Source organism: Carlito syrichta, unplaced genomic scaffold (assembly GCF_000164805.1).
Source record: "Carlito syrichta isolate Samal-C Ts95f unplaced genomic scaffold, Tarsius_syrichta-2.0.1 Scaffold261404, whole genome shotgun sequence".
Classification (NCBI taxonomy): Eukaryota; Metazoa; Chordata; class Mammalia; order Primates; family Tarsiidae; genus Carlito; species Carlito syrichta.
Window position 1 is genome coordinate 9,796 of NW_007205500.1, and position 11,799 is coordinate 21,594.

Genomic DNA, 11,799 nt, shown 5'->3' on the forward strand with positions numbered 1-11,799 from the left:
GATCCCGGACCCAGCAGGGCGAGGCTGCGGGGGCCGGGCGGCCGCTGCCCTCCAGTCTGGGCGACCGAGTGAGACTCCGACTCGAAGAGCCCCGAAGTGCTCAACGAGCCACCACAGCAGCAGAGCTGAGCACAAGCTCTCACTCCCGGGCAGACCGAACATCCACCCCAGCACCGCCAGAGGCTCTGGCAGCAGCCGGTCACTGCCGGGATGGGGCGCAGGACATCCACAGGGGGCTCGCGCTCAAGCCAGGCCAGACGGGGACCTGCGCGACGGCCACTTGTGTACCTAACCCTGACCTGTAGCCACATCTTTAAAATAAGAATAAAAAATACGGAATTTTTGTAAAAAGTGGCCAGGGGGCGCTGAGCGCACCCGTAGTCCCAGCGACTCGGGCCGTGTCACCAGGATGACCCCAAATCACACACAGTGACTCTCGTGGGCCTGGGTCAGTGGAACACAGATCTTTATTTTGGTGAGGAAAAACCAAAAGGGAACAAGCATTACAAGAGACAAACCAGGAGCGGACATGGGCTGGAGAACATGGAAGATGCGTGCCCAGAGCTCCTGGGGTGCCTCACGGAACCCTGGGTTTCCTCCCAGGGGATTCCCAGGCCCCAGGGGGCTCCTGCGGCCCGCGGGTCCCCCAGAGCCAGGCCTGAGGGCCCACCCTCCCGGTCAGGGTTTCCCCGGCACGGAGGCTGGCTGTGCGGGCAGGATCAGACCGTGGCCTCAGCCTCAGAGGCCTCCTCGTCCTCCTCCAGCAGGCTGTAGGAGGCATGGCTCTGGCAGGGCCGCTGCAGAGGGTGTGCCAACAGTTTCGCCATGCAGTTGTGTAACTCCAGGGCCGGCCCGGCCAGCGCCACCTCATACTTGTAGCTGGTGCCCTTGGTGTCCAGACTGCCCATGAAGGCAAACATATCCTGTGGGCCAGTGAGGGGCTGCTCAGGCAGGGGTTACCCAACAGGCCCGCCCTGTCCCTGGAGGCTGCTCACAGGAGGGGACATCTGGGGTGGGTTCTAAACGGTGAAGAGGAGTTTGCCAAGTGGAAAGCATTCATGCATGCTGCAAACATTCCCTGCCACCCACAGACTGCTGGGGACCCCGAGAGGTCTCGGTCCCAGACCTCTAGGAATTCCCAGTGTGGAGAGACACAGGCAAAGCCCTGGCCCCTACACGCAGGTCTTTCTTGAGGAAAGACTTTCAGTTCGGGCATTATGGTATGAGCAGAAGCTGGGCTTGACTCCCCCGGTGCAAGTGGGGAAACAGAGGCTCAGAGGAGCGGCCCGCTCGAGGTCCTGCGGCTACTTGGGGCTGGGGTGGGATGGGCCGCGGGAGCCTGGGGAGGCCGCGCGCACGGCGGGGCAGAAGCAAGAGAGCAGCGGGGGACGCAGGGTGGAGGCGTGAGGGCAGACCCACTCCCTGACCGTCCTCCCAACGCGCCGCCTCATCAGTCACCACGAGCCCGTGGTGGCTGAATGACCGGACGGCCAGGGCCCAGGGCGACCAAGTGGAGGGAGAGACCCCCGGCCGAGACCCCGCCCCCCCGCCGCTCACCCTCCAGCCCACGTCCTCCTCGTTCTCAGCGGAGCCATTGTGGACGTAGACGACGTCGAAGAAGAAATACGGGCACTGGAACATCTTCTGAGGGGAAGGAGCGCGGCCCTGAGGCGCAGGCTGCCCCCAGCTCCCAGCCCGCCTGACCCTGCAGCCCTGACCCTGGAGCCCGGCGCCAGGGACCCCTCCCAGGCAGGAAGCCCCTCCGGCGTGCAGCCGCCTCCCTCCCTCCCGCCCCACTCACCTTCATGGGCTCCGTCAAGGGGAACTGGGGCTGGCAGGGCGGGCGGCTGTAGACCAGGATGGTGCGGACCACATAGGGCGGTGGGATCGTTTGCACGTTCTCCGTGACTGGCAGCTCCGTCTTCTCTTGACTGCGTGCAGCGGGTGGGGGAGGCAAGGCAGGCATACTGGGGGACACCCGCTGCCACCCAAGGTCACCTCTGCCTCTGAGCCTTCCCACACGCAGTTGCCTCCGCCCCAAGCATCTTGCCAGCCTCGCCCCTCCAGCCTGTCCTGCTCCACTGACCCAGCAGCTGGGGCCTCCTCTGACACCGTGAGCATCCCCCGTTGCTGTCCTGGGATAGACCTGCCCAGTGACACATACATCCCCAGGAGTCTAGGAGCTCCCTAAACAGAGACCAGATCTTACAAGCTAAGTCTGCACCCATCTTCCTACTTGGCCACAGCAGGCTCCTATGAGCAAGGGACACTAGGTAGAAAAAGGGGGTCCTTAATATGTAAAAAGCAAATCTGATCAACAAGAAAAAAAAGCTGACGTTCATCTCCATAAAAACACTCAAAGGCCACAAACAGACAAATCACCGAAGATGTTATGGAGTCAAATCAACAAACGAGGCTGAAAGATCACAGCAAATGAACATGCGGCCTCCTTCCACCCAGCAGAAAAGCAGAGTTTTCACCATGACCAATCCCAGTGTTGAGAGAGACAAACAGAGTTAATTTACTGGGAAAGTGTAGTTTTTATTTTTTGAGTTGGAGTCTCTGTCACCCAGGCTGGAGTGCAGTGGCATGATCATGGTTCACCGCAGCCTCGAGCTCTTGGGTTCAGGTGATCCTTCCACCTCAGCCTCCTGAGTAGCTGGATTTTTTTTTTAAAGCAGGATTTATCGAGAGGACAGAAAAGTGGGAGGGGACCCGAGGGGGCTGCCCAAATTTTTTTTGCTTTTTTATAAAGGTAAGGTCAGGCAGGCTCGGTGGCTCAGCCTGTAATCTTGCACCTTGGGAGGCTGAGGTGAGTGGACTGCCTGAACCCGCGGGTTCAAAACCTGCCTGGGCAACTTAGTGAGACCTCATCTCTACAATAAATAAAAAATGAGCCGGACGTGGTAGCGCGCACCTGTAGTTCCAGCTACTTGGAAGGCTGAGGTGGAAGGATCACCAGAGCCCAGCAGGTCGAGGCTGTGGTGGCCAGGAGTGACTACTGCACTCCAGTCTGGGTGACAGAGTGAGACTCCAACTCAAAAAAATAAATAAATAAAAATAAAAATAGAGATAAGGTCTTGCTATGTTGCCCAGGCTGGTCTCAAACTCCTGGCCTCAAGAGATCCTCCCGAAGTGCTGGGATTATAGGAGTGAGCCACTGCAGCTGGTCACTTTTTACATTTGTAAGTGATTAAAAATATGAAAAGAATTGTATTTCATGCCATGTGGAATCAACATGAAATTCAAAAGTCAGTGTCTATGTATAAAGCTGTACTGGCACGCAGCCACGCCTGTTTTCCCAGAGCAGAATCGCCCTTGACAGAGCCTGTGTGGCCCAAGGGACTGGAAATGCACGCAGCCTCCTGGGGTGAGGGGTGGAGGCCCGAGTGCCACAGGGCCGCCGCAGACAGGTGAGGCTCTGGGAAGCACGCCTCTGGCTAGATGCGCTCCCTGGCTGTGCAGAGAAGGGCCAGAGCAGAGGCTCAGGGCTCCCTAGGCGACTGGGCTGCAGAGCCCGACCCAGAACCCTGCTCTTCCGAGGGGGACTTACATGAGGCTGAGAAGGCCCTCCAGATCTGGGGGATGCTAAGGAAAGGCCGAGGCAGAGTACGTGGAGGCAGGTCGGGGGCTCCCTGCGCCTGACTCAGGAGAGCCCGGCACCCCGGGGACCGCTGTGTGAGGTCCGCCCGTGACTCCCTGCTCTGAGCCACGATCCCCTCAGCATGGATCACAGAACAGGGCGCTGGCATCAATGACCTTGGTGCTTCAACACCGCCCGCGCCCTCAGGTGTCCCTGTCCCTTCCCCCAATACATGCCCCTGTTCTCTTTTTTTTTGAGTTGGAGTCTCACTCTGTCGCCCAGACTGGAGTGCAGGGCCCGCTCCCGGCCACTGCAGTATCGACCTATGGGCTCCGGCGATCCTTCCGGCTCAGCCTTCCGAGTAGCTGGAATTACAGGCATGCGCTACCACACCCGGCTGATTTTTTGTAGAGATGAGGTCTCGCCGCCAGGCGGGTCTCGAACCCACGGGCTCAGGCAATCCACTCACCTCAGCCTCCCAAAGCGTGGGATTACAGGCTGAGCCACCAAGCCGGGCTCCTGTTCTCTTTCTTAGCCCACAGTGGTGGTATTCTATTGAAGCTTTGAGCCACACACGAGTCTTTAATTTTCAAATGAGCATACAATGTGCCGGGTCAGATTCATGGGGCTGAAGGACCGATGGTGCCTCTTCCATCACACGCTGCCACTTATCAAGCGCCTACAATATACCCAGCCCTGGGGGAAGTGTTCCCCGTGTTGGTGCACTTTGGACACCCCCATTCCACTCAGCTGCTTTTGTATTCCTTCTCGACACAGAGGCAATACGGGGCAGGCGGCTTTATGCCTCTCATGGTACAGAGGGGGGAACTGAGGCTCAGAGGGTGACCAGCCCAAGTCTGCCATGGCAGAGCTGGGATCAAGCCGGAGCCAGCCCTCTCCCTGCCCAGGCTTCCAGGCCGAGGGTGGCAGCAAGGGTGCCCTCCAGCCCCCGAAGGATACTGAACGCAGAGCAGGAGGCCGTCTCCAGGTCATACAGGCAGCTGCAGAGCTCGCGCGGGTCAGAGGTCAGGCCGGATAGCTGCCGAGAAACACAGGTCTCAGAGTGTGCTCCTGGCCCCAACCCAACCCCGCATCCAGGCCTGCACTGCCTTACCCAGGCCGTGTCATCATTGACCACCACCAGCGCGAACTCATGGCCTTTGTCGATTTTGTGCTTGGTGCGCACGAACATCTCAATCATCTTCTGGGAGACGTTTAGCGCGTTGGTCTTGGAGCTGCAAAGGGACAGGGTGCAGGGCTAGGGTCCTTCACCTGCCCACCCCTGGGTGCAGGTCAGGCCGCAGTGCACAAAGCCCGGCAGCCTGCAGCCCTCTGACCTCTCCAGACAGGTCCCCATGGAGACCCCGGGAAGTCACTCTGCTGCTGCGCCGCAGTGCCCTGAGGGACAGAGGCCTTGGCACTGGCAGCAGCAGAGCGCCCAGGTACACCCAAGTCCTGCTGCCTGACCCAGAGGTGCAGCTGCAGGTGGCACACAACTCCCATCAAGGGCAAGGGGCCTGCCAGGCTGGGGTCTGATCCTGGCCCTGCCCGAGTGCAGGAGTCCTGGGACAAGCCACCCTGCTCCGGCTCTCCAAGGCACTGCGGTGAAGGAGCCGCAAGGGCCATGGTGTAGCTGTCCCGGCCACTCTCTTTGATTTTTGCTTTTAAAGTCACGAGTCTCATGCCGGGCTCGGTGGCTCAGCCTATAATCCCACGCCTTTGGGAGGCTGAGGTGAGTGGACTGCCTGAGCCTCCGGGTTCGAGACCCGCCTGGGCAACTTGGCGAGACTGCATCTCTACAATAAATCAAAAAATCAGCCGGGCGTGGTAGCGCATGCCTGTAATTCTGGCTACTCGGAAGGCTGAGGCGGAAGGATCGCCGGAGCCCAGCAGGTCGAGGCTGCGGTGGCCGGGAGCGGCCACTGCACTCCAGTCTGGGCGACAGAGTGAGACTCCAATGCAAATAAATAAATAAAATAAAGTCATGAGTCTCGCTCAGTTGCCTGGGCGAAAGTGCAGTGGCTGACTATGGCTCTCTGCAGCCTCGACTTCCTGGACTCAGGAAATCCTCCCTGCTCAGCCTCCTGAGTAGCTGGGATTGATTACTGGCACCATCATGCCCAGTCAATTATTTTTTGTGAAGACCGGCTCTTGCTAGGTTGCCCAGGCTGGTCTCAAGCTCCTGGAAGTGCAGGCGTGAGCTACCACACCCAGTTCTCACTATTATCTGAGACCTGCAGGCCTGAGGAGGTCAGACCAGACCAGATCTGGCTGGTGTGAGTTTCAAAGGGAGGGCCTATATCTCTTGGGCTGGCCCTTCCCAGCCATGGCCACGTGTTCAAGCCCCACAGGGACCCTCTTACCCGTTGAACGACTCCAACTTTGGCAGTGACATTTCTTCTGACAGGTCCAGGCAGATGATCTGCAGGGAAATTGGAGGGAGGCGAAGGGTGCTCTGACCTAGTGCCAACCCCCATCCACTGGCCCTCTCAGTCAGCCCTGCCTAAAAAGGCAGCATGTGACCCCCAATTCCCAGCCAGGCCATTCACGTTGGAAGGCAGTGAATGGCCCTGGGGAAAGAAGAAAAGAGCACTGGACTTGCCATCCAGGTTTTCTATTTACTTGTTGCTTTTCACTGGAGTCCAGGTTGATGTGCAAATAAGTGAACCAGAGAAGGGTGCACACAGAAACACGGGAAGGAGGATACAGCAGGTTGAACTGTGGCTTCCAAAACACATGCCCACCAGGACCTCAGAACGTGACCTTATTTGGAGTTAGAGCCTTTGCAGATGGACAGAGTGAGAGTCTTGAGATAAGGTCAACCAGAATCAATGACACGTATCCTTCTGGGAGATGGAAGCGGAGAAGACACAGACAGGCAGGAGAGCCTTACGAGGACTTGCCAGGGCTGGAGTGATACGGCCACAGTGAAGGGCACAGGGGCCCCAGGAGCTGGGGGAGACAGGAGGATCCTCCCTTGCAGCCTCCGGAACGCGCATGGTCCTCAGACCTGGATTTCAGACTTCTGGCCTCCAAAACTGAGAGAAGTGCTCCTGGTATTGTGAGCCCCTCATCAGCGCTAGCCTGGGGCAGCCCCGAAAATGAGAACAGGGAAGGTCTGCAGAGGGAATCCCAGAAGCCAAGGACACCTAACTCATAGGTCCCCAGCAATTCAGAGTCCCAGGCCAAACCCCACTCACCACTTTCTCTGGACAGTTGACCCTCGGTGTCCGGACCTGGACCTCAGGAGCAGGCGGGGGCACTTGCCAGGGCTTGGGGCCAACTCCTGCAGGGTTGGGGCTGCCATCGGCACCAGCTGCCTCACCCTCACCCTCACTGCGGCTGCCCACGGTGGCCTGCGTCCCCAGCGCCCGGTCCTCGGCTCCCTCGGGATTGGAGCGCGTGCGGGGCCGTGGCTCTGCCGATTGTTCTTCTTCCTCCTCCTCTTCCTCCTCCTCGGTGGGGCTGCTGGGCTCTGGCACTTCCATGGCTATGTGGCTGGATGCAGCAGGGACAGGGCAGCTGATATCCTCCAATTGGGGTTTTGAAAACGTGGTTACTAAGAAGGAAGACAGCTCATAAGCCATTGACTGACTACAGGAATCACTCCTCTCAGGGGCTCAGTTTTCTCTGCTGCAGAGCATCCACTTTAATGTCTCACATAACAGTCTCTCTTTTTTTTTTTAAGAGTCGAGGTCTTGCTATGCTGCCCAAGCTGGCTCTTGTACTCCTGGGCTCAAGCAATCCTCCCCTCTCAGCTTCCCAAGTGCTGGCATGAGCCATTGAGCTTGGCCAAATCTCCCATTTTTATCTGTAGAGCTAGCCTCCTCCCGCCCCCAGCTTCCACCCCTCTCCCACCCACCAGGAATGGCTCAGAGACGCACACGTGACCCAAAACAGGCCAGAGGCAGATCTGGGCCTTCCTACGGTGCCATTAGGGAAAAGATGTGCGGTAGGACTATAGAGCTGGGAGAAGATAGAAGCTGAGAGCTGCCAGGAGCACCTTTTGTCTCTAAGAAGGGAAAGAGGCCCAGTGTGGTAGCTCAAGCTTGAAATTTCGGCACTTTGGGAGGCCAAGGCAGGAAGACAGCTTGAGGCCAGGAGTTTAAGATCAGCCTAGGCAACATACTGAGACTTCATCTCTACAAAAAAAGAAAGTTAGCCAGGCACAGTGGCACCTGTAATCCCAGCTACTCAGGAGGTCGAAGCAGGAGGATCGTTTGAGCCCAGGATATCTAGGCTTTGGTGAGATGTGCTCATGCCACTGCACTCCAGCCTGGAGATACAGCGAGACCTCGTGTCTTTTTTTTGTCCCACCTCCCCGGCCCAGACCCCGAGTCTTAAGAAAAAGAAAAGGCCAGGTGCTGTAACTCACGCCTGTCATCCCAGCACTTTGGGAGGCAGAGGCGAGTGGATCGCCTGAGTCCAGGGATTCGAGACCAGCCTGGGGAACGTGGCTAGACCTCGCCTCTACAATAAATCAAAAAAAGTAGCCGGACGTGGTGGCACGCGCCTGTGGTTCCAGCTACTTGGGAGGCTGAGGCAGAAGGATCGTCGGAGCCCAGAAGGTCGAGGCTGCGGTGGCCCCTGCACTCCAGCGACAGTGAGACTCCGACTCAAAAAATAAAAAGAAAAGAGTAAAGTCAGGAGAGGAAGAGGCCTGCCTGGAGCGATGCCCGCCCAGAAAACAGCAGGTCGACCCTGGCCACGACACGCGCCTCGCCGGGATCCGGCCGTAAGCCGCGAATCCCCAGTGTTTAAGCCTGAACCTGACGATGGCGGAGCGGATGAGGGAACCTCCCCTGGGGCTCCCAGCGGAGGGCACGGGCCGGGAGGGGCAGGCGCCTGGAGAGAAGCAGGACACCCGGGGACAGGACGCCCGTCGGGGCCCTGAGCGCGGGCTGCCCAGGACGTGCCCCGCGGCCCCGCCACCTCCAAGGGAGCCCAGCTTTGGCGGCAGCAGGAGGGATGGCGGTCAGATCGCAGGCGACGCCGGGGACGAGGGCGGAAGCCCCAGGAAGGCGAGGCAGCCCTCCGGGGCCAGACACGCTGGGCCTCCCGGGACAGGACCCACACACCAACACCCCGGAATCCTGCTCACCGCAGCCCGCACCTCCCTCCAGGTCAACCGCCGGAGGGACCGGAAGCCGCCATCTTCGCAACAGGAAGTTGTGAGGCGCGGCCCCGGCGCCTCCTGGGAAATGTGGTTTCGTGCGCGCTGGCGAGGACTCGGAAGCTGATTGGCTGCATCTGTGCTGGTGCGTGCGTGAAGCGGGGCGGGAGGAAGATGGCCTAGCTCGCAAGGCGATACGTTGCGTGGGCCGAGGTGGGCGGGGTCTAGGGGAAGGGGCGGGGCCGAGCGGCGAGGGCGGAGGGCCGGGACCTCAGAGCCGGAGTTTTCCGGACGGAGCGGCGGGGGGCGTGGGCCGCCAGACGCTTCCCAGTTACTTACTTCGGCGCCTTTTTGCATGCATTTGCATAAGTAAAGCATACTACGCCTAGGCTGGCGTGTGCAGCCGGGGAAATCGGCGCAACTGCCGACTCCACCGGCTGGGCTCCAGCGACCCTCCCGCCGGGGCCTCCCGAGTTGCCGGGACTGCAGGAGCCACCGCGCCCGACTGAGCCTGAGCCCTTTCTTCATGCGCACGTCCCCTCTTAGTTCCGGGACCGTTTCCAAGCCTCCCTGAGCTTCGGCTCATTTGTGCAGGGTCAGCTGAGCCTGCCACAGCAGCTGGGCTCTCATCGAGGACAGCCTGGAGAGCTGTGCACGCTGACCCTGGAAGGATGAGGAAGTCGCTAGAAAAGCCAGAGAGGCGGCGGGGCGCGGTGGCTCAAGCCTGTAATCCCAGCACTTTGGGAGGCAGAGGTAAGAGGATTGCCTGAGCTCAGGGGTCCGAGACCAGCCTGAGCGACATGGCAAGACCTCGTCTCTGTAATACATCAAAAAGTTAGCCGGGCAGGGTGGCACTTGCCTGTGGTTCCAGCTACCTGGAAGGCTGAGGCAGAAGGATCACCTGAGCCCAACGGGTCAAGGCTGCGGTGGCTGTCAGCAGTGTGCCCCTGCACTCCAGCCTGGCTAACAGAGTGAGACTCCAAATCAAAAAAAGGAGAGAAAGAAAGTAAAACAAGAGAAGAGAAGGCATTCCGAACAGAAGGAACAGCCTGGGCAAAGGCCTGGAGGGTTGGAAGAGCCCTAGGAGGGCGCGGAGCCTCTCACTGGGTAGCATGCCTGGAGCAGGGGAGTGAGGAGTTCGGTTCCCCTGTAGACCCCAGGTCAGAGAATGGCAGCACCTCTCCCCACCACCGTTTTTCCCTGGAGGACACTGAGGCAGGAAGAGTGAAACTCCAGGCTTTGCACAATTTAAACTAAGTAGAGAAGGAAGGAAAGGGTATCTCAGGCAGAGGTTACAGTATGGCCAAAGATCCCGGAGCACAGAATTGAGAACCCGACTCTGTTCACAAAGGAGGTCATCATGGCCGGGGCATTGGAGTAAGTCTAGGTAGCCTTGAATACAGAGGAGCTGCAGGCATCTACTGAGGACAACAGGGAGCCATGCAGGGTGAGATGTAGACACCATCAGAGGTAGATTCATGAGCAGGCTGTGAGAACCAGCTAGGCTCTAGGGAATGCTTTCGCAGAGGAGAAACAGGAGCTGGCAGAGGAAGAAGAGATGGAATGGACGGAGAGGTAGCAGGGAACAAGGAGGGCATGTCACAGTCGGTTCCCTGATGGGACCCAGATATGTACAGATTCCTTGCTGAAACCTCCTTGATATTGTGAGGAACGTGCTATCATTACTCACTTTATTATTATTTTTCAGGCTTTTTTTTCTGAGTCAGAGTCTCTCTCTGCTGCCCAGGCTGGAGTGCAGGGACATGTTCATAGCCACTGCAGCCTTGACCTGCTGGGCTCAGGCGATCCTTTCACCTCAGCCTTCCAAGTAGTTGAAATTACAGGCACGCGCCACCATGACCAGCTAATTTTTTGAGTTTTGGTAGAGACAAGGTCTCACCAAGTTGCCCAAGCAGTCCTCTCACCTCCGCCTCCCAAAGTGCTGAGGTCACAGGCGTGAACCACCAACGACCAGCTTCAGTCGTCTGTTTTATTTTGTTTTTAGAGACAGGGTCTTACGCTGTCACCCAAGGTGTAGAGCTATGATGTGATCATAGCTCACTGCAGCCTGAACCTCCTGAGCTCACGCCATCCTTCCAAGTAGCGGAAACTACAGCCACCAAGCCCAGCTAATCGAATATATTTTTGTAGAGATGGGGTAATGCTATGTTGCCCAGGCTGGTTTCAAACTCCTCAGCTCAAGCAGCCCTCCTGTCTCAGCCTCCCAAAGTGCTGGGTAAGAGCCACACACTATGCCATGACCCTCATTTTAGAGATAAGGAAACTGAGGCAGGGGGGGACATTGCTTGCTCAGGGTTACTGAACCCAGATCTGTCTGTGACCGAGGCGAATGAGGACCCTGACCCCACAGTGAAGGGACAGGGAACCAGAGGAGAAACGCAGGCCCAGGGGAACATTCTGGCTCTTGGGAAATCAGCGGCAAGGTTTGGAAGTGAGGGAGCTGCCGGCCTGGAGGCTGATGTGAGGAGGGGTTGCCACCTCAGGAGCTGAATACATGTCCCCTGTGGCCTGGAGGAAGCGAAGGCCTCGAGAAGGAAACGGCACAATAAGTCACGTGACCAAGGCAGGAGGCTTCCTGCTTTCCGGCCCCTCCCAGGCCTGCCTTGACCAGTCCAGGCCTGAGCGGGCAGGGGCCAGAGCGACCCCAAGGGTGTCCAGAGACTCAGGCCTCTGACCAAGGTGCCCCCAGAGGGACAGAGAAGTACAGGAGCTGAACCCCAGGATTGAGGCCTGTTACTTAGGAGGACCCGTGGGAGGAAAGGTGGCTCCTGGCATCCCTGTCCCGGGCCCGGAGAGCTGAGGGAGGGAAGCACAGAGGTCAAGAGAGTAAGGGGGACAGAGGAGAAGGGGAGGCCAGGGCAACCTTGGGGAGGTAGCGAGCTGCCTGTCCAGGGAGGCATTCTGGTGTGCCAAATCAGCACTAATAACTCAAGATCCCTTCCAGGGGGATTCAAGGCCCCATTTCACAGACGGGGAAACGGAGGCTGTCGTTGGCCCAGGACCATGCAGCTGAGAGCCGAGACAGGCTGTGGTTTTAGAGGGTGAGGAGGAGCGTCCAGACAGCCCTGGTTTCTGGATGGCC

General features: G+C 58.6%; 2 protein-coding genes across 3 annotated transcripts in view; both read right to left on the reverse strand.

Moving 5' to 3' along the window:
* The window catches only part of ANKLE1 (ankyrin repeat and LEM domain containing 1), a 5,116-nt gene extending 4,585 nt beyond the window's left edge, over window positions 1–531 (reverse strand). The window contains 1 exon segment of the mRNA XM_021709620.1: window positions 519–531. Coding sequence (XP_021565295.1) covers window positions 519–531 — 13 coding nt within the window.
* On the reverse strand, window positions 444–8,732 carry BABAM1 (BRISC and BRCA1 A complex member 1). 2 transcript variants are annotated; one of them, XM_008052196.1, is made up of 9 exons: window positions 8,685–8,732; window positions 6,784–7,142; window positions 5,947–6,005; window positions 4,698–4,818; window positions 4,544–4,622; window positions 3,554–3,578; window positions 1,802–1,931; window positions 1,558–1,641; window positions 444–923 (listed from the first exon to the last, which is right to left on the reverse strand). In XM_008052196.1, the coding sequence occupies exons 2-9, from the start codon at window positions 7,069–7,071 to the stop codon at window positions 720–722; spliced, it is 990 nt and encodes a 329-aa protein (XP_008050387.1). In that variant the 5' UTR covers window positions 7,072–7,142; window positions 8,685–8,732; the 3' UTR covers window positions 444–719. The 2 variants fall into 2 exon arrangements, with proteins under 2 accessions (XP_008050387.1, XP_008050386.1); XM_008052195.1 differs by having other exon boundaries at window positions 1,558–1,644.
* Window positions 8,733–11,799: the final 3,067 nt, after the last annotated feature.